The 21635-nt window shown below is 48.4% G+C and overlaps 1 protein-coding gene across 1 annotated transcript in view; it reads right to left on the bottom strand.

Annotated features, from left to right (window-relative positions):
* LOC147900578 (ATP-dependent DNA helicase MER3 homolog) overlaps positions 1–21635 on the bottom strand; it is a 168480-nt gene that overhangs the window by 29037 nt on the left and 117808 nt on the right. Inside the window, exons 15-25 of the mRNA XM_087377593.1 lie at positions 17741–17790; positions 17526–17643; positions 17359–17422; positions 16950–17033; positions 16650–16775; positions 16133–16329; positions 15808–15996; positions 15442–15687; positions 15184–15233; positions 14972–14989; positions 14796–14878 (exon numbers count right to left, since the gene is read on the bottom strand). Coding sequence (XP_087233719.1) covers positions 14796–14878; positions 14972–14989; positions 15184–15233; positions 15442–15687; positions 15808–15996; positions 16133–16329; positions 16650–16775; positions 16950–17033; positions 17359–17422; positions 17526–17643; positions 17741–17790 — 1225 coding nt within the window. The remainder of the gene's footprint in view (positions 1–14795; positions 14879–14971; positions 14990–15183; positions 15234–15441; positions 15688–15807; positions 15997–16132; positions 16330–16649; positions 16776–16949; positions 17034–17358; positions 17423–17525; positions 17644–17740; positions 17791–21635) is intronic.

The raw sequence follows: 21635 nt of genomic DNA, 5'->3' as shown, positions 1-21635 counted from the left end.
TGACTCTGTCACAGACACTTTTGAGTTCATGGGCTCCAGGCAGCTTCTCACACCCAATTTGGTCTCACAGTACATGGGGCTCCCTGCTCTCCCTATTCAGCCTCCTTCCGACGATTCACCACATCTCCTTTCATTCCTTTCACAGTGCAAACCCAACAGGAGGGGATATGATTGCAAAAAGGTTTTGGAAGGTGGAAGCAGAGAAGCAGTGATCACTCGCTACTTCTTCACTCGCTTCTATTCAGCACCTGGGCATTACTACATCACGAAAGGTATCCGTCCTGCTCTCAATGCTCTCTTCACCATCACTCAGTATGATTTTGCATCCCTCTTCTATTCAACATTCCGGGCCACTGTTCGAAATCGCACACGCAGAGGCACACACACATGTACTTGTGGACCTCACCTCACCTACCTCTTGCACCAGTGGCAGGCTGCAACGCCTGCACTTTTTCCTCCACCTTCACATACTTCATCTTCTCCTCACCGTCCACCTTTTGCCCCTATGGTCCCCCACTTGAGATCAGCTCCACTGGCTCTTAGTGCAGCCCCAGCATCCTCGGCCTCTGCTGCATCAGTCTTTGTCCTCTCTTCCTCTCCAGTCTCCATACCCACTCTTGCTCCACCCACATTTGCAGCACAGGTTTCTGAGCCATCCCCTCTTGGGCCAGCCTCTGGAGCTTTGTCATCCGTTGCTCATGCAAGAGTCGCCTCTCCATCCATCCCCTTCGAGGCAGATTTTGATTTCCCTAATGATGTTCTTCCGGTCACTCCCCTGCCCTCCTCAGGTCTCACCCACCATGGCATGACATTACCACTTACCTTCCCCGCAGTCATGACCATTCCCCCTCCGATCATCTCATCAGGGTCAGTAGGGTGCAAAGATACAGACATTGGCCCCACAACTGAGGGGGATCCATCGACAGAAGTTATGGCAACAGGGACCTCTGCCTTGGGATCTCGTGATGGAGAGGCATCAGAGCGACACAGGTTATTGAACTTGAATCTTACTTTGGGAGCCACTGGTGACACGAAGACACCACCCCACCTGGCGAGGTTATTTTTGCTGGGGGTAATAAGATACCTTTTCAAGCTGATTGTCCTCCACTTCCTCAAAATGATATGTTGGATACCTACTTCGCATCCTCCTCAGGAGATCTATTCACGCATGAGGCCCAGATAGAGGAACAGAGCCAGGAACACAAACGGCTGCTGTATGCATTAAAGCAGAAGTGGTCTCCTGTTTGCATGGAGGAGGAGGACCTGGACCAAATTTTCACACTTCCCTTGCAAGAGACAATCGCTTCCAACAAGAAAGCATCCCGAGCTCCAAGTTGTTACCTAGACATCGACACACTGGCTCCAGTGGCAGCTCTCGAGGACCCAGAGCAAGAAGGGATGAAAGCAGCCTTCGAGGAATATGGCGAACTCATTGACATGGCTGACCGAATGACCTATCGGGACAGGTATGCATGGGCTAAAAGATCCCTTCATATGGCTCAGCGCATTATAGATGATGGCTTCATTCAGATGGGTGCCTCCCTCTTTAATACTACGGGTCAGGTTTGCAAGCTTCTGTCACAGAAGCAACACCTCCGCTTGGAACATGTGAAGTAGGTAGCCAGCATGCATAAAGAATTGGATACAACATTACAGGTGAAAGAAGCGGAGTGGGGAGCAACTCTACAGGAAAGGGAGGCTGCGTGGAAAACTCAACAAGACGAGTTTCAGCAGTGTCTTGCAGCGAAGGAGGCAGAGTGGACAGCCAGCAAGAAAGTTTTGGAGGACAATCATTCAGCCCAACAGGCTGAGATCCAGAGGGAGAATGCAGCCCTATAGGACAGATACATCTCACCGGCAGAGGACAAGCATACTGTGGATCAACAGGTGGAGGTGGTGCAGAGTCAGATGAAGCAGATTCTCGAGGAGAAGGACCATCTCCAAGTTTCACATTCCAAGTTGCAGGATGACTTCCATGGGCTGCAAGCTGAAAATGCTGCTCTCAAATCTCAATGTGATCATTACAGGTCTGGCTACCACAGATATAAATCCAAATACGAGGACATCCGCAACCTCATGGACACAGTCAAGGAAGAGGCAAAGACCAGCCCCGGAACATCAGCACACCCACCACACCCACCCCCTCCCCCTCCCTGACCTTCATCCAGCAAGCAATAGCTCCTGGATCTTTTAGTTCGGCATTTCTTTTTGCGAGCTCTGTACATTTGGATTCTGCAGTTCTCATGTAAATAAAGGAATTTTGGAGTTGTATGGCCATGAGCCAGTTTTATTTCAGTTTTATAGTTGTAAGGCCATGAGCCCTTTCTTTTCAGTTTTGGGATGTCAACCACAAGGTCACTTTCTTATTTGTAATTTATAATTAACTTTCTCTCACACAGACCCTCAGTCATTCACCGGGATGGTGAATGATAGTGGCGGGGGATCTGTTGTACTCAAAGTCTCCAGAACTCCCCCCAAGAGTCACACCTGGGTCACGTCATGGTCACCTCAGCAACATGCCAAGTTGTTAGACCTTGGTCATACCTAGTCGCAGCGTGTTCACATATGTTCACATCTTGGTCACTCTGGAACAAACATGGACATGACTGGACATGACTTAACCTGGACATGACTTGGGTATGACGGAAGCAATACATGACTGAAGAGTGCCAAACCTCAACCTCGACCCACCATGGTCAAAGTTGATCAGAGGGAAGTACTGGCGCAATGGTACATGGGATACACCTATTGGTGCACAGGGGAAGCAGTCCAGCTGGCGCAGGCGCACAGGCGGTACCTATTGGTGCACAGGGGAAGCAGTCGAACAGTTAAGAGATATAGGTGGTGCACCAACCCTCGCAACCAACTAGTGTCAGGAGCGCATGGAATAGACAGGAGAACACATAAAGCACGGGATTCACTGACCCAGAACAGAGGCTGAGTGTTGTGAAGCCATCAAGGGCAGAGCGGCCCACAAACGGTGGAATGGCTAAGGATGGCTAAGGATGCAAGAAGACATCCAATAGGAAGAAGGAGAGGAGATTGGCAGCGGGGGGTGGAGCAGAGGAGGAGAAGGTGAAGAGGGGGAAAGGGGAAAGGAGAAAAGACATTCTGGCAGGGGCGAGAGGCGTGAGTGAAGGAGTGAGAGGCTAGAGTCAAGAGCTCGCCTCGTGTGTATCTTCTCCAGGTGTATCAGTCATCTTGCTCTCTAATGAGTTATGCTACTCCCCATCTCTGCTCGCTACTCTAAAATCTCTTTCCGTTGTGTTCTCCTCCCCTCCTCTCCCTTCACCTGGTACAACAAACCTGTGTCATGTGGTTGAAGTTCTTTGCCGTTCATGTCGGGAGTTGGCTTTCATGATGTTGTTCCACTTTGGTCTTCTTCTTGCTCACATCACTTCAGCACTTGTACCGCTTGCGCATAGTTGACACCATCTACCGCTTGCACATAGTTGACACCATCGACTAGCACTCGCCCACGTACCATCAGTGACACTTATGGCATGTCTTACTCGCTTCTCGTACCAGTGGCCCTAGGCCTCCGGTAATACTTCCGAAGGTGTTAGGACCCCCCCCCCCCCCCCCTCAGACATTCCCCTTTGAAACTGGAAACCAACCACACCCTGAGTAGCACCTAGTATCGTGGGTTTGTTTTCCTACAATCAGCACACCCCATATCCCATAGCCAGAGATTGCCCCCGTGGCAAGCCCAGCACCTCGCCCCCCACCCCCGCAGAGCAGGCAAAGTCAACAGACCAGAGTCCAGCACCCCCTCAGATAGGAGCAGCAGGAGTCTCAAACCCCCTAGGTGACCCCCTCAGAAGGGGACTGGACCAAGGTTAAAAAGAAAAAGAAACCAAGAAAACAGGCTCACAAGCGCCGCAGGCAGAGGGCTAGACGCAAAGAGAGAGAGAGATAGGGTTGTCCGTGAGGCACCTGAGGAGGAGCAGCAGTAGAAGTCCTTGCAGGAGGAGCCACCGCCCAGCCAGATGATCCTCCCGTGATGGAAGTTCAGCGACCGCATCCACCCTTGCATCAGCAGTGAGCCCTAGGAGTTCCTGATGAGGCGTTGGCGGACGCTAGCCAAGCAACGGCTGCCCTGAGGATGAGCCAATTCAGAGCCCCGACGAGCCTGATCAGCAGGGGGGCCTGTGGTCGCCCCTATTCTCCCCCTCCCCCTCGAGATCCCTCCCCCTCTTTCCCTACACTCCCTCCCCCTGGGTTCCCCCCACCCCCTCCTCCCCCCCTTGCCCCTCCTGCTATGATCACTCTCACCACCCGCGCCCTTCCCTCCGCCCCCCCACCTCCTCCCTCCCCCGCCTCCCTCCTCCCCACCTTCATAGCAGGTTCCTCAGCCTCCCTCCCCTACCTTGCTTCGACACCCCTGCCAGCAGGCAAGGGTTGGACGGCGTCCCCTTCTGCTCCATCGCAGCATCAAGCCCATTCGGGGAGGGAGCCAGAGGGACGGGGCTCGTCCTCTCGGGCAACAGTTCCCAACCTCCAGCGTGCGCATCCCTTACCACGGGAGTTCCGGAGGTTGGGACCCTGGAATTATCTGGAGATCTCGAACTCTTATCCTTTACCGCTGGAGGTAACGCTTATGGTCCTACAGCCACGGAACGGGGGTTTGATCAGCGCAGTGGGCTCTCAGACACACCCCATTTGGAGTTTCTAGTACCCCAGAGGTGTTTGATGCTATTATGGGAGATTAGATTTCACGCATGATGGATGAGTAGATGGGAGCACAAGGACTCGACCTTTGGTACGCCCATGGTGCGAAGGTGAATTTTCAGTTGAGCTTCACACGAGAGGAGCCGACATGTGGTTTGGCGGTGGGAGTTATCAGATTGCCGCTTGAGGCAAAGGTGGATAAGGCATACTACTGGCCCCTCCAGCAGTGTGCGGAGCTGCTTGGGATGGAAGTCTCCTTCATGATGAAGTGGGCACGGAAGATCGGCATCGAGCTAGTATCCACCCTAGTACGTCGTCGCACTGACACAGACTATTCGCCATCCAAACCCCCGACGAAGTCACATAAGGCAATCTTTTTGGAACAGGCACCAATTCACAGGAGAGCCTTGTTCTCTGCACCCCTGTCCTCATGAGCTGGACCATAGTGAGTTGGAACGTGCATGGGCTCCACGACCGTCCTCGTAGTCAACCGCAGTACTTGATACTCCGGCAGGAGTTGCAGAGGGCAGTGGTAGGGCAGATAGTGGACACCCTTTTGATTCAGAAGCATATGTTATCAGTAGCAGACATCAGACGGCGACACTACCTTCTCCCAGGGAGAGGACCAGAGGAGTGGTCCCCTGCAGTAGGACGGAATAGAGGGGTTTGCATCTCGGTCTCACAGACTTTGGCTCCAGAGGTCTACGATCAAGGCGAGCTTATCCTAGGAGGACAGTTTGGCTAGGAGTTAGGGCGGGAGAGTCCAGGATTGGAATCCTTAACATGTATGCCCCAGCGTGTCGACAGCACCGCCCGGCCTTTTGGAGGAGGCTGTCAGAGTGTCTTCCAGATGTAGACTCCTAGATTGTTGGAGGGGACTTCAACAACCTGGAGTTTGGGGAAGATAAGCAGGGCGGCGCCTCCTTCTCTGAGATGCCAGTAGCAGCAGAGCGTAGCACCTGGGAGCAGTTCATTTTCATGATCAGCGGCACAGATCCATGGCGAGAGCCAGATTTCAGCAGGATACCTGGTAGCCTCCTCTTCTCTTTCGGACAGAGGAGACATGATGGACTGCTTGAGAGACTAGACTGTTTCTATGTTGGGGACTGGGCACTGCACAGAGGCGGCTCTACCGAGATTCTGACAAGTAATACGATGTCAGACCACTCTCCGGTAGTACTTCACTTAGATCAGCCCCGCTGAGGTCTTCCCCAGAAGGGGGTCCGCATTCCAGAGGGCCTCCCGCAGGACAAGGAGATCCAGCAGGTCATGGCAAAGATTTGGGAGCAGTTAGAGATGACACCGTGCGAGGGATGGGCTTCGTGGGTGACCGATGCGATCCAGAGGAGCAATGAGGAGTTACAGGCTCACGCCCTTAGGCGGAGAAGGACTCTTCCGGAGCGCGAGTGAGCTTTGAGGAGAGGCCTTGCCTCCATAGAGCGGCTTAGGGAGCAAGACCCAAGTTCTCAATGGATTAGCGACAAGTTCAAGAGCGCTCGCCTGGAGCTCCAGGACACAGAGTTTTGGCGGGTTGAGCTCTCCTATCACTCTTCCCGGACCCGATGGGTACAGCAGGAGGACAGGACGACGAAGCAATTCTTTCAAACCACTTGGCCCCGATCGGCAGGCACACAACTGCAGCGTCTCCGAGATCCGCAAGGCATCATGCACACTGACCCGCAGGAGATATTAGACCTGACCACAGGTTTTTATAGCCAGCTCTTTCAGACGGAGAGGATGACTCCAACTGGTATTGTGACCGGAGAGGTAGTTTGGGAGCATGTTCCGACACTAGTCTCGCAGGATTTATGCAGCTGACTGGAGAAGCCTTTCACGAATGAGGAGCTCCGGGTAGCCCTCAAGGCTCTCCCAACCCAGATGTGTCCTGGCGAGGATGGCTTCACTCCGGCCTTCTTCCGGAACTTCTGGGAGATTATCTCCACCCCTTTCCGACTAGCATGCCAGGAGATTTTTGACAAGGGCTCCCTCCCTCAATCCTTGAGCAGGGGGTGGATTTGTTTGATCCTGAAAGGAGGAGATAGGTCAAACATCCGGCAATGGAGACCAATCACTCTGCTTGACACTGCATACAAGATCCTCGCCAAGGTCTTGAGCTTGCGGTTACGGCCCCATCTTACTGACATCATCCACGACACACAGACGAGGTTCATCCAAGAGCGCAGCATCTTGGACAACATCTTCACGTTCTGGGAGGCAGTAGAGGAGTCACAACTGCTAGCCATCCTTCTCTTGGATTTTGAGAAGTCCTACGACAAGGTGGAGTGGTCCTTGGAGGGTACTATGCGGAGATTGGGTTTCTCAGATATAGATCTCACCCCTCTCCCCTTCCTCGAGCTGCTCCTCTCCCCGTGAGGACCTGCCCCCCCCCTCTCCCTCCCTCAGCCAGCCCCCTCTCCCTCTCCCTCACCCTCACTGCCCCCCCCTCGCTGCTCCTCTCCCTCCCCTCGCGCCTGCCCCCCCTCCCTCCTCCCTCACTCTCCCTCTCCCCTTCCTCCTACCCGCCCTCCCTCTCCCTCCCCGCCAGCCCACCCGCCCCCCTTCTCCTCCCCCGCCCTCCTCCCTCACTCTCCCTCTCCCCTTCCTCCTCCCCGCCCTCCCTCTCCCTCCCCGCGAGCCTACGCGCCCCCCTTCTCCTCCCCCGCCCCCTCCCTCCTTCTCCCTCTCCCGGCAGCCCTTCCCGCCCTCCCTCTCCCCCACCCGACAGCCCCCCCGCCCCCCCTCCTTCACCCCTTCCCCCTCCCTCCCTCTCCCTCCCTACCCTCCCTCTCCCCCACCCGTCAGCCCCCCCGCCCCCTTCTCCACCCTCGCCCTCCCTCTTCCCCCCCGCTGCCCCTACCCCACTCTTCCCCCCCCTCCCCCGCTCTACCCCGCCCCCTCCTCCGCTCTCCCCCCCCCTCCCCCGCTCTCCGCCCACCCCTCTTTCCCTTCCTCTCCGCCCCCTCCTTTCCTCTCCCCTGCCCTCCCCTTTCCCTCCCTCCTAACCTGCCCCCTCCCTCCCTCCTACCCCCCCCCCCCCCCCCTTTTCCTCTCCCCCGCCCTCCCCCTCCCTCTCCGCCTCCAACATCCCCCTCCCCCGCCCCCTTCCTAACTCAACTCCCCTACGCCTCCCCCCTCAGCCTACCTGCTCTACCCCCCTCAGTCTATACTCTCCTTCCCTTCCCCTCTCTCCTTCCTGCGCCCGTGTTCAAGGTCGTCCTGGGCAGTATTTTCACGGACGGAGCTTTTTCAGTGTTGGAATCGGCCTTTTCACTTCGATTGGCGAATGGATCCCCATTCAGCCAATCTCCGTCCACTTCCACCGGCCGCAAGAACCGTCATTTTTTCAGAAGACGAGTTGCAGCAGCTCAAGAAAGATGTGGAATTAGAGGGCTCCACATCACTTTTCGCCCACATCTTTGGGTCACACCCTTCCAGATCACAGGCTAGAGACTGGATGCTAGCAGCGTTACCAAGAGATCTCGCCCCACACCTCAGGGATATTCGACTTCTGGGACGTGGATTCTTCCAAGTGATTTTCGACTCCCACGAGTCCATAGCCCTTGTTTTCAAAGCTAATCCCTTGGCTTTGGGTTCGAGGAGGATATTTCTTTTACCCTACACCTTAGGTTTCAATCCACGGTCGAGGAGGACAAGCAGGTCACATCACTGTTCATTAGGTTTCCTGGTCTTCCTCGGGTCTACTATCGACTACTTCCACTATCGGAGCCACATTCGGAGTGGTCACTGAGATCCCCACCCTTCCTGGCATGCCTTCTTCCTCGGTAGAGGTAGTCAGTGCAGACGGGGTGCCTCGTGTTAGGGTCATTGTCTCTAACCCTAACATCTCAGATGACCACATCATGCTTCAGAGTCCAGACGGCTCTCTCTTTCGACAAAAAGTCAAGATTTCAGGTAGACAGGACCAGAGTACAGGATTTGCAGGACCCTTGGGCACTTTGCTAGAGACTGCCCAAGGAAGAGAAAAAGACCCAAGAGGTCTTCTGGTGCGGCTCCTTCACGTACTACCCCGACTGCACCTCCCCAACACCCTGTATCACGCACTCCAAGATCACCAAGAGCAGCAAGGCGCCCTACTTCACGCACCCCAAGACCACCAGGGGCAGCAAAGCGCCCAATGCCCGTAGCACACCCAGTACCACGGTGGAGAGCTATGAGAGCCGCTCCCTTACCTCAGGAGAAGACCTTTGATCCTGTTCAGACAAACGCCTGGCTGTCCAGATCCACAGACGATATCTTGTTGGAGGTACCATTTCAGCCAGTCAGGATAGTGGGCTTCATGGAGCATGGCTCTCTTTCACAGTGGTACTAGGATCCTAACCCGCTTCTCATCGCCCTGGGCTCATGGAGGCTGTGGCTCTATGGAGGTGTCCCAATTAAGTTTTTGCAGTGGAACCCTGGGAAATGGGAATTGATAGATGAAGGGCACCGAGAGAAGGGCATCCCCTTCTTTCGCTACACGGTCAGTAATGCCAAGAAATTCCAGCTCAGCTATAGGGGTTGGAGGCCTACCAGAGCTCCTCATTGGGAGAACTTTTAGATTTATGCTGACTTGCAGAAAATTTTTTGGCAGAGGCTCTGGAAATCCCACCGGAATAGAAAAATCACCCTCTTCTTTTGGCTTTCTATTCATGGTGGTATAGCAGTGAACCAATGGAGATCCAGGTTTGGAGTTGACCCTTCTTGCCCTCGTTGCCTTTCTACTTTGGAGACAATACAGCACTACCTTTGGAATTGCAGACAGGCGAGAATCATATGGAAGGGGATGGCAAGACTTCTCAGCACTTTTATTCGCCTACCTTTCTACATGACCTGGGGATCAGTGGCTTGGCTCACTCTTTCAGGGCCCTAGGTCTTCTTTGAGAGACTTGACTCCTCTTGGGCTCTTCACATCCGACGACACCTTGTGGAGTCGTGCTCTCTAGAGGATGTTCCGGCCACTCTCTTCAAGGCTGCTCATTCCTCCGTTGACTCTCCATGGAAGGTCTTCGCTAGCATTGCAGCATGGCACATTTCGAGAGCCAGATGCACTGAGGCTTTGAAGAATTCTCAAGTTCACCCTTCTCAGATCTTGGCCAGTACTTGGACAGATACGGTACACACTCTGATGGCCATTTGGGCGACCATGCAGGGATTATCTCGAGCAGCCTCCTCCAGGAGAGTTACTTTTCTCAGATTTGGAGAGATTCTCCCTTCTTTGATGAGACTTCTACAGGGTTGAGTTGACATTTTCAGCCTCAACCTTGGTTTCTCTCTACCTCATTCCTCTGAGGAGCTTTTATTACATGCTTAGCATGTTGTATTTCCGCACAGAGCTTGCTCTAGCGAGTTTCTTTCTTACTTAATAGAAGTCTCTTTTTTGCCAAAAAAAAAAGATAGATGGGTTAGAGGAGTTTCTGCGCTTTATGCGGGGAGCTCTAGCCAGATGCTTATCGGAGGACACACGGACGAGGCCTTTCCTCTCTCTCGCTCGATCTGACAGGGCTGCCCACTCACTTCCTTCCTCTTCTTGTTCGTGGCGGAGGCTTTGGGCTACTACTTGAGATCACAGGTGATGGGCCTCACAGGGTTGAGGCTCCCAATCAGACAGGAGGAGGAACTGCTTGACTCTAAGTTTGCAGATGACACGGCCTTGTATGTTGAGGGCACCACAGCGAGTTTGGAGAGAGTCCGGGGAACCCTGGCTATTTACTGCGAGGCCTCGGGTGCGTGGATCAATTGGACAAAGTCCATAGGTTTCTTCATAGGCTATGAGGAGACACAAGAGATTCGTGAGTGGGGGAGTGACTTTGGCTTCAGATGGATACCGCGGGGCCAGACAGTGAGATACCTCGGTTGCCAGGTTGGTATTGACATTACAGCAGAGCAGCAAATCACCCCAGTCCTTGAGAGTGTTCGGTGCAAGCTTCTCTACTGGAGCTCGGTCAAGCTCTCCCTAGCAGGTCGTGCCTTAGTGGCAAACGAGGTCCTTCTTGCCACGGTCTCGTATATCGCCTCTTGCTGCTGCTTTCACAGAGGATGCATTGGGCAGCTCCGACGGTTGGTTTGGAACTTCCTTTGGGCAGGTTCGGACGGCACACGGAATACTAGAGGCGTGCTCGATTTTGCAAGGCTTGGCCTACAGGAGTTTTCTGCATCTTCACTCCGCGAGGGATTGGCTGGTTGTATAGTCCCCCCACATGGCTGTTAGCCCTTGTATTAGAGATCCCCTAGGCAATGAGCTAGGTTTCTCTAAAATAGTTTCTTTCAGCCTTTTTTCGGTTTCTTCCATATACTGAGCGCCTTCGGGGCTGCTGTTTTATATGAAGTCTTTCAAAAATTAATAGAAGGTTCCTTTCTTTGAAAAAATAAAAAAAAATCATATGGCTTTTGGCTCAAACATAGTCTTTGCCAAAGTCCCCAATTTGCCCAACATCATGTCTCTAGTTCTCCATGAGAAATCTTTAGTGTCATGTCACTCTTCTTCAAACATATACCCACTTGCTCAGTAATTTCTCTTTTGAATTTCTAATTATTTCAAAATATTTACAATACATGCTTTGCAAAAGGAGGTGAATGTTTTCCTACAGTTCAATTAGGTCATGGGGGCTAGGTCTAGCATTTGAGGTTGGACCCCCTTGCTTGGGATTATGGGCCACAAGAGTGATGCCCTCTCCTTGAGAAAGACATTAGAAAATCACACCCCACCTGAGTGCCCATTTCTGGGACCAATCAAATGCACAGATTGTAAACCGACCTAGCAACCATCCAAGAGAATGTTCTCAGGAACTCGGGTGTGAGCCAAGAAACATGCCAAGAGGCATTGAGATACAAGATAAGACGACATACAAATTAACATCTTAGTTGAGGTCAATCAAACTCAAAAATGACTTTAGAATAGGTCAATGTCTAGGACTACCTGCTAGGAACCTGAGGGTGAAGTTAGAAATCATTTCTGACAAGTTTGAATTTTTAGGATTTTAGGTGGCACTTGGCAAGCTGCAGGCTGAGCTGGCAGTAGGGCCAACTGGCCCAGCCACTTGGCAACAAGAAGGAACAAGTGGCAAGAAAGAGGGGGACAAGTGTGGGGGCCAGCCCACCCCAACCCCCACAAACTTGCTATCTTGGGCAGATGGTGGGCTGGGCCTATAAACCCTCATTTCACACATTCCCACGCCTTTTTCAGCTTCCTTTCCCTCCTTGGATGCAGCAGCCCTCTTCCCTCCCCCATCTTGGTGCAGCCAGCCTCCATTTCTTCAGGCCCTCTTGGTGGTGCAACAAACTTTCTCTCTCCTCTACCAAGCTTCTCTCTCACGAGATGCAGGTGAATATAGATAAGACAAAGGTAATGGTCACCGGGACACGCAGCAACCACATTTGGAGGGATTCCCTGGAAACAGTCAACTCATATAAATACTTTAGGATTGGATTTCACGTACAATTACAAATGGAATGCACGCATGGAAAGGATTTTGGGAGGTTTGAAAACTCTACATAGCTTCCAAAATAAATGCAGGAAGGCACATCTGTGGAATTGGGAAATCAGAAAGTTTATGCACACCATGCTTGTGCAGACAATCATCCTTTACCGGTGTCCCGCTTGGGCACCCAGGTTGTCTAGGATATATTGGGAAAGAATAGAAACTATACATAAATGTTTCCTAATAGGGACAGACACCTTACCCCATCCTACTGCCTAAAACAAGGATGATACCTCTAGAAGGGGAAGCATTGTGTCAATTCATGGATTATCTCAACAAAATTGAGAAGATGGACGCCAGCACGATATGACACAAGGCGATGGAAGCTACACAGAATATGGGCTGGCACAGAGAGGGGATGAAGTGGATAGAGTCATGGGGTATAATAGTCGCTCATATACCCGAAGATGCATGTGAAATAAGGGAGATTGTGACACAGAAGATGTTAACAAACTCTAGCAAAACCTGGGAAGAAAAATGCAGTTTTTTAAGTAGGAAATTAACTCAACAGACAGTTATGGAATGCAAAATACCTCAAGGAAGACATTTCAACATATAAAAGGCATCTAATTTGCAAAATCAGAACCAGTTCACATGATCTCAAGGTAGAGAGGGGTAGACGGGCAAGACCCCACGATCAAAGAACCTGCAAAATCTGCCCCATAGGGGAGGTGGAAAATGGCATGTACTCTTGAGATGAGAGCCTACACACACATCAAAGAAGGCTATGGGGGCAGGGGCAGCAGAGATCTAAAAGGTCTGCTGGAGCAGCCAGCCAAAAAGCTAGGAAGCTACTTGAAGAGAATTTTGGAACATCGCAACAAAGTACTGGGTCTAGGACACAAGCTAGCCCAACAAGTACTCCATACATGATAAGTCTCTAATATTTTATCTCACTGGATGCAAGGGAACACTATTAGTTGATAGTGATCGCCAGTCCCATAGATCCTGAAGGGTCTCACGTGGACTTTAATAAAATCATATCATATCTCTACAGCAGAATTTCTCTCTCTGCAGAACACTCTTGCTCTTCACCTTCTGCATGAGTGAAAGCATGGGAATGAGAAAGCTTGGACTGAGAGAACTGAGATAGATAGATAGATAGATATTAACGTCTCTAAAAGGCCAAACGGCCTATGAGATTAAAACAGTTGATACATCTGCTAGTGTTGTCTCATCAAAGAGAACAACAAAATAAATAAGCTGAAGGCTGAGAGCTACTAAAGGTACTTAGAGTCAGAGGGACTGCAAGTGACTCAAAACTAATGAGAGAGAGAGAGAGAATGAGAAAGGATACTGAAAAAGGCCTGGTTATGCTCCACTTGCTGCTGTCCACCACAAGGCGCCTTTGTTGCTGCATGAAATTCTGCCCCGAACTGATGGCAAAACTGGCCAAGGAATAGACACTGGAATTGTTGGTTAATGACCCTCATGGGGAGTCCACAAAGTTTGTAGGTTTGAGCAATGTTGGGAATTGACTCTTGTGAATCAGGTCGAGTGAGGTATTACGTGGTAGCAAGTGGCCATGCATTCGCTGCTAGTGTGTGGACCAATCGGCTATCAGCGTGGAGACTTACGTCGAGTTGTGAGCACGTGAGTTGCATGGCGGTCTCAACCTGGCAAGGCGGTTGTATGCGTAGCTGCTATATATGCGCGGAGGCACCATTGAGCTTCTTCTTCTTGTCTGTGTAAATTCTCATGAGAGTCGTTTGTATCTGCAAGCTTTCCTTGCTGAAGTCGTAGTAGTTTGTGTCCATAGGGTCCTTGGCAATTGTCAGGTCTTCTATTGTAAGCCGAAAACTCGGTAGAGGTGAGGCTCTCTGTCCAAGTCGTGTCTTGGTCATTTTGAATGAATAAAGCGTCTTGGTGTTTGGAGAAACGAGTGCTCTCTGTGTGCGCATCCATAAGTTTATCTATGAATTTTTCAACTCTCGTCTACTAAGGTTGCAATTCGTTCATTCCGAGCTTTATTGCATAATCGTTTGAGTCGACTACTGCATGCAAATCGTGAGTTGACACACAAGCTCTACAATCTAACAGGAATGGTGTGGCTGCATGCTGGATTGATGAGGGACCAGGCTCAAAATGTTGGAGAAAAAGTGGCCCGGACTGAATGGACAAAGAGGGCGCTGAGTGCCCCTTAAATAGGGGCTGGTCTGGCTCGACCTGGTTAGCCAAACTAGCAGACCAGGCTGGTTGGTTGACCGACCTGGTTAGTCGGCAACCTATTCAGTCCTAAGGGCCGACTCTAGGTGGCCAGGCTCGTCCAGCCCCATTTGGCAACCCTTAAAGCTTACCTTTGGACCTCCTAACCTAGGCTCGGACCTGGCTAGACCTACTGAGTTCTCCAGTGAATACCAGTAAACAAGAACTGACCCACAGAACTGCTCGACTCGTCCCCGGATTAGGGCTCACAATGGGGCAATGGCAACACACACACACACACACCCCTAATTTAGGAACTAAAGCCGTAAATTAAGCAATTGATGATGATCTTAGTGTGTACCCTAGTGCAGGGGTGCGTGTGACAAGTGCGCTGGTGGACACTTGATTTGTTCCTACTTTTCAGAGTCAAATCACAAGTTTCTGATTTTGTAATAAACAAAAAACGAATAAAAGTAAGTTTAAAGAATCAGATTAACTGACCATATTCTTCTGAGATAAGGGCAGCAATGACATCTTCAGGATTCTGTGGTATAGCCGAGGAGTGTATGGTGATTTGGTACGGACTGCAAAACAAGTTTAGTGCGCTTGTGTTAAACACTTTGGACAACAATATTGCACCATAATAGAATATGCTAAAATGGCAGCTCGTTACAAACCTGGAGAACTGTTCGAGCCTGCCACAAAAATAAATGTTCGATCAACAAAAGACATAATGACCTTAAATTTGATGGCATGACTGTAAATTGACAGGTGATATGAAGGATTAAATATACATAGAACATCCACAGACGTGCTGTTCATATGAAATATTTCTTAACACATAAATAAAAAGCATTTTGGTTAATAAACGATGAAGAACTATGTGTACCGGATTTTTTCATGATATAAAACTTTGTTATCGCATTCAGTCCCTACCACCTGCAAGGCCTTGTCTTAGTGAAACTGTGAATTGAAAGATGTTCCCGAGAGAAGACTACTTTTGAAAATGTACATACACTACAGGCACCTCACTGATAGATATAATGTCGCACACAAGAAGGCCCATTGGTATCTGGGGTTTTTAAGAAGCCACATTATCAACTGAATTGCTGTAAATGACATTGGTAACAACAGAAAATTTTGATACCAGGTCTGCATAATGCCTCTTGTTGAGCCTTGGATGACTTGTACGTGTAAGAATAAGGGTGTATTTGACCCCCTGTTTTGAATAAGTTTCTTCCAGAAACTTCATATCTACCGCTGGTGGCAATGCATCCAGTGATTCCTTAATGTGATTTCCAAAAGGATATTTGCGTCCTGTCAGGCTCTCTAGTCGGCGTGGGTCAGCTGATAATAGTTTCTCAAACGAGTTTATTCCTGCATGAAGTAATGCCTGCAGTGCTTCCAATATTCAGTGGAGCTGCAGAAATATGAAATCTTTTAGGTCGTCCTGGTAACTTAGTAATTATAATTCTCCTGATAGACCAAACTTTCACGCGTGATTTTATACAACCTTTGCTGTGACCATCCCCACGCCGACAAGCTGTTTGAGCTGATAAGGACTATCCTCCCAAAGCCTTTGATGGAGACATTTCGAAAGAACCAGTGCATTGTAGGATTCCTTGAATCTCTTCATAAAAATGAAGTAATCGCTCATACATCTTGCAATTCTCTTTCCATTTGAGCAAATCCCACTTATATCCTGAACAGGAAAACGATCAGCACTCCTATATTCCCAATGGTCATGGAGCTATTCTCAATGGGGGGGATCAAGCGTAGATACAAAACTAACACTGCCTGTGAAGGCACTTGGTGGACATCGAATAGACAATTCAAACCTGACTCATTGTGAAATCTAATGTTGACGGATCTCCCGACAAGGCATCATTTGTGAGGATGAATATTTTTTCTTCAACTGTTTGAATGCGCTTTTTAATCTTTCCATTAGGGAGAGTTACATGGAATCTTAGCCTTCCAGTAGAGTCACAATTGATGTCATTTAGCAACTTCTTCTCATTCCTCCGCAATTTGATCCCTGGTTATCCATCTCAGAAACAGTCAGCTCCAATTTCTGTGACTAATTGTTTCAAAATAGCAAACATGAATATTATTTCATATTACAATGTCAGACTCAACGATTGCTGTCTAGATAATAAGAAAGAGCTATAGTTTGACACATTTTCTATAAGATTGGGTCACATTCTTTCTCTCACCCTTGGTATTCTACTTTTCTAAGAAGCAAATATATTTCAAATCTTCTGATAATAACCCGGTTTCTCTATTTATAAGTAATTCTGCTGTACAACGTTACATGATAATATAGATTCTTCACACTACATTATTTTTGTTACCAACATTTCAGTTCTTGTGCCTGACTGAGAACGTGTAGAAGGTCTTCTATCGCACTTCCAGGGGTGGATCTGATGATGACTTTCATGGTCTCAAAATACAGATAATATTTTGCCATGAGTCTGCCTGGTTCTGTTAAGAATGAATTTGCGAAATTGTGAGTGACCCTTTGCAAACAGAGGGTTTTAAAGTTTTTTGTCTTATTCTAAACATACAAACTGCACATGAAATAGAAATAAATTCATACAGAAAATTGGTCTGTTCTCATTGGCAATAGGACATTAAAAGAGAACAAGCTTGGCTTACCAAGAGGCTTCAAGATGTAACCATCTTCATCTGTTTGGATCAAACCATATCTAGCTAACTCATTCACATTTTGCAAGCATATATCTATCAAAAAACCAAATATAATTGGCAAGCTTCTTTTTTATGGTAAGCAAACACAAAAATTATCTAAACCAAGTTTGGGAACTCTTTCTCTAAACATGGATGGAATTGTTCTTTGGAGAATACAAAAATTATCTAAACCAAATTGTGAAACTCTAAACATGGATGGAATCGTAGTACACTTAGCCACATGTGACTCTTTTCGTTTTGGAACAATCCATTAAAGTCTTCAGTTAGGATAGCTAGTCATTTGAGGGGCCCCACGTAATAATATCCAGGGTATCATTCAACTTATACTTCAGTGGGTTTTGAAGATCTTCTAAGGTACCTTTCAACTTGTTCTCAAGTTGCTCCACATAACCAAAGTATTGGATCTTGTAATGTTCGGGATTCTATATGTTCTCCAAAACACATTTTCTCATGGTTAACAAGTGCACATTGCTAGTTTGAAATGAGCTGGAAAATTCAGATCAGAAATTAAAATTGAATGCTTACCTTCTTGATTCGCACATACAAAAATGAGCATTTTAGCCAGTCAATGGCCAAACTGACATCAGAGACAGTCATCAAGACAATCTCTGCATTTAGATGCTCAGCAATTGAAGGGAGAAGCCTGAATGCACATCTGACTGTAAGAACTCCTCAGAGACTGATTATAATTCTAAACACCAAATTTCTTAAACAAAGAACTTGTCGTAATTTTGCCATACTCAGATTCCACTGGTTCACACCCTGAAAGAAGGTTCTCATAAAGGTGTACCTGTTCAGCAAGGACAACGCAAGCTCTTGAATCTTCAATCTCAATGGCAACTTCTTAGTAATTTTAATGTCATATTGGTGAAATCTGGAACAATTGATTGTCTCCCAAAACAGGAGAAAGCGAGTAGGAAGTGAATATTATTTAAAGGAACAGATTTTGAGTTACCCAAAAAAAGGACGTAGAAACCAAACACAAACTAATTTATGACATATTAAAGTGCATCCCTAATGCCCAACACTTTCAGGAACAATCAGATGATAACAAATGAGGAAGAACATCGAAGTCACCTTAGCGATGCCAGTGTTTTCAGCTATTTTGAGTAGAACATAGAAAGAAGATTTCATCGAAAAACTCAGATGCATAAATTTGTTAAGCAAACATGTTCCACTTGGATGGGAGCTTTCAAGAGAGCGGGCATTTCTCTACAGGTTATTGCTTTTCGTGGTGCATATGAGAATGCCCTGGTTTTTTATGTCCTTGCGGGAGGCAGGCTGTCTAGATCAACGGATGATGTTTTATTGGAGGTTGCATTTCAGCTTGTCAGATTTGTTTGTCTTGTGGAGCACAATTTAGACTCAAAGTGGTACATCCACGTCTTATTACCTTGGGTGCATGGAGATTGTGACTTTATAGGGTTGTTCTCATAAAGTTCTTGTAGTGGGATCCCGGGGAGTGGGAGTGGATCGATGAAGGGCACCAAGAGAAGAGCTTCCCCTTCTTTTATTTCAGCTGAGTTGGAGAGGTTTGAGGCCCTCCAGAGCTTCCCATTGGGAGGGTTTTGAGATTTTTGTTGAGCTGCTGAAGAACTTTTGGAAGAGACTCTGGAAATCCCTCAGGAACAGAAAAATCACTCTTTTCTTTTGGCTTTCTATTCATGGTGGGATTGAAGTGATCCTGTGGAGATCCAGGTTCAGAGCTGACCCTACTTGTCCTCGTTGCCTTTTTGTTGTGAAGTCAGTTCAGCATTGACTATGGGATTGCAGACAGGTGAGGATTATTTGGAGGGGGATAGCTAGGATTCTCAGTACCTTTGTCTGTTTTCCCTTCTTCATGACTTGGGGCTCAATTGCTTGGCTCTCTCTTTGAGAGCCTCAGGTCTTTTATGAGAGACATGACTCTTCTTGGGCCTTATCGATTCGACGCCACTTAGTTGAGCCATGCTCTCTGGATGATGTTCCTACCTCACCTTTTAGAGCTGTGCATGCCTCTGTGGACTCTTCTTGGGAGATACTGGAGAGTATTGCAGCTTGGCATATTTGGAGAGCCATATGCACAAAGGCATTGGACGGATCACAAGTTCACTCTTCTCACACTTTGGCCAGTATATGGACAAACAATATACATACACTAATGGCCATCTAAGCGAGCATGTTGGGGTCCTCTCAAGCATCTTCTGTGAGGAGGGCTACGTTTTGTAGAGAATGGAGGGGCTCCCCGTTCTTCTTTGAGTCTACTACAGGGTTGAGATGGCACTTTCAGCCTCAACCTGGGTAGTTTTTCACCTCTTTCTGAGGAGTGTTTTTCCTCATGCATTGCATGGTGTATTTCCACTTTGAGCTTGCTCTTGCAGGTTTTGTTCATACTTAATGGAAGTCATTCTTTTGCGACAAAATGGAAACAAGTTATACAACGGAGTGGGAGAGAATGTATATGTACTGTAACCAAGATGTGGATGAAAAGAGATTCAACTCAACTTAGCAGATAGAGAAACTCCAGTACTATACTCTTAGGCTGCCATGATAAGTCCTCCTCTGGTAACCCCTTCCATTTAATGTAGTACTCTACCAAGGTCTTCTCTGGTATATACTCTATCAGCCCTGATTCACCCATGGGAGACAATTCTGCAGCTACTGGAACATCTGCTTCCACACTGTTTGAGCAAGGATACATGGAATACATTGTGGATTTTCGTAAAGGAAGGCAGGTCCAACTGATAGGCTGAATTACTTATCCTGTTAAGAATTTTATGGGGGCCAAAAAACTTGTGAGCCAGCTTGGTGTTGGTATCTCCTTTCAATGAAGCATATCAGTCACCTCCCCATCTAATGAGGAGAGCACTGGGAGGATAAACCTAGGGTTTGTGAGACTGTCACGGGCAGCATCATGGCTGCCATCTGGGCAAGGATCAGACAAAGAAAAGAGGAATATTTGGAACCTTCTTGAGAGTGTTGGAGGATGGAGTGATAATCAAACCCCAATATCTGGAGGACAAGGGAGTTTCACATGCACTTAGGATTGCCATTGGACAGTTGCGGGTCTCATTCCATCAGTTGAGGATTGAGACAGGAAGAGCCGCATGTATACCTAGGGAGCAACGGATCTGCAGACTGTGCATTGTGGGAGAGAGAGAGAGACAGAGAAGCATTTCTTATGTACCTGGCCGATGTACTATCAGATCTAAGGACGCTATCATTGTCTCTTCTAGGAGGACCATGGCTTCAAGCCTCTCCTCCGATTGATTCAATTCTAGGACCAGTTCTGCATTGGCCTCTATCTGAGGGAGATCCTTCTGCGTCAGATTACAGAGTAGGAGAGGGTTGCTCAGCAGAAGACAGGGGGATCAAGCATAGCAACACGTCACAGATTTCTACACATTCAAGTCTGCTTCTTGGCATACTTAGGAGCCACACATGATGCAAAGACGGACCACAGCATGCATGATGGAGGTCCAGCCCATCACAACTCTATTTGGAAGAGACTCTCCGACCAAAGGCATTACTATTCATATGGCCAACTGGATACACAAATCGTGGAGACCACGCCCCCCACGATAGCGTGAGACGACCAGACAGACACAAATACAATACATTTTTGCAGCTCACACGAGAGCTACCATGGCACCTGGCTATATCTTATGACTCCTACTTTGAGATTGAGTTGCGCTGTTAGTCCCCAGTTTTGGAATTTGAGTTTGTGTTTCAAATTTCTGACTTAGTCTATAGTACGGAACAAAGGGTCTTAGTGAGCCCTTTGCCTCACCCCATAGCGTCTTGTATTAGCACCAGTCACCTTGATACTGTACTTTGTCTCATAGGCCCAGGAGGCCTCATAAGGGCTATTTATAGGCCAGGCCAAGTCGGCTTGGTCAGCGGCTTAGATAGCCGACCCAAACAACATTGTTTTGAGCACCAGGTGAGTTATGCAGGCAGGGGGCCGACCCCCTACTAGTCGGTTTGGTGCCTTGGACAAGGCCTATATAAAGCCCTCCTCACTCCTCCATTCTCCATCCATTGGACTAAAGCCTCTACCTCTACACATACGCAGCACGCTTTTGAAGGAGGAGATCACAGAGGATACTCAGTAGTTTTGGACAGCATCCTTGCTGGCTATTTAGTGCTCATCTTGAGCTTTTCTATCCCACTCTGTGGAAGAATATACTGATGTTTGCCTCTCTCTCTCGTGTGTTGTTCTACTGAGGATTCATAGTATCTGTGTGATCATCTATCAACAAGTGTTTATGAGTGTAATTGGAGCTGAAGGTCGAAGTGAGGTGTGAGAGATTCTATCCTCCTATTTCTAACATAATATCAGAGCAAGGTTTCCAGCTGTAGAATGAAGGAATTCCTCAGCAAGAAGGTGACTCCGTTTCACACTCAAGTTTGCTGTGTGGTCTAATTTTCAGATTGCCATGTGTTATTACAGCAAAGATGGAGAAGCATCTATTGCCTCTTCAACCATTGCTCATCCTTCCTCCTCTTCTCATCTTCCTTCATGTATTATCCCGGACTTTGGCGAGTCTGGGAAGTTGGATGGGACTAACTATCCCATATGGAAGGTGAAGATCCAGAGCCATCTCGTGGCTTGGAAACTATGGAAGCTTGTGACGGGCGTTGACGAAAAACCGC

Source organism: Dipteris shenzhenensis, chromosome 7, assembly GCF_047967505.1.
Source record: "Dipteris shenzhenensis isolate YYH24624 ecotype China chromosome 7, Dip_SZ_1.0, whole genome shotgun sequence".
NCBI classification, from domain to species: Eukaryota; Viridiplantae; Streptophyta; class Polypodiopsida; order Gleicheniales; family Dipteridaceae; genus Dipteris; species Dipteris shenzhenensis.
Note: the sequence above shows the minus strand (reverse complement) of the source record. Positions and strands in the feature narration are given on the sequence as shown.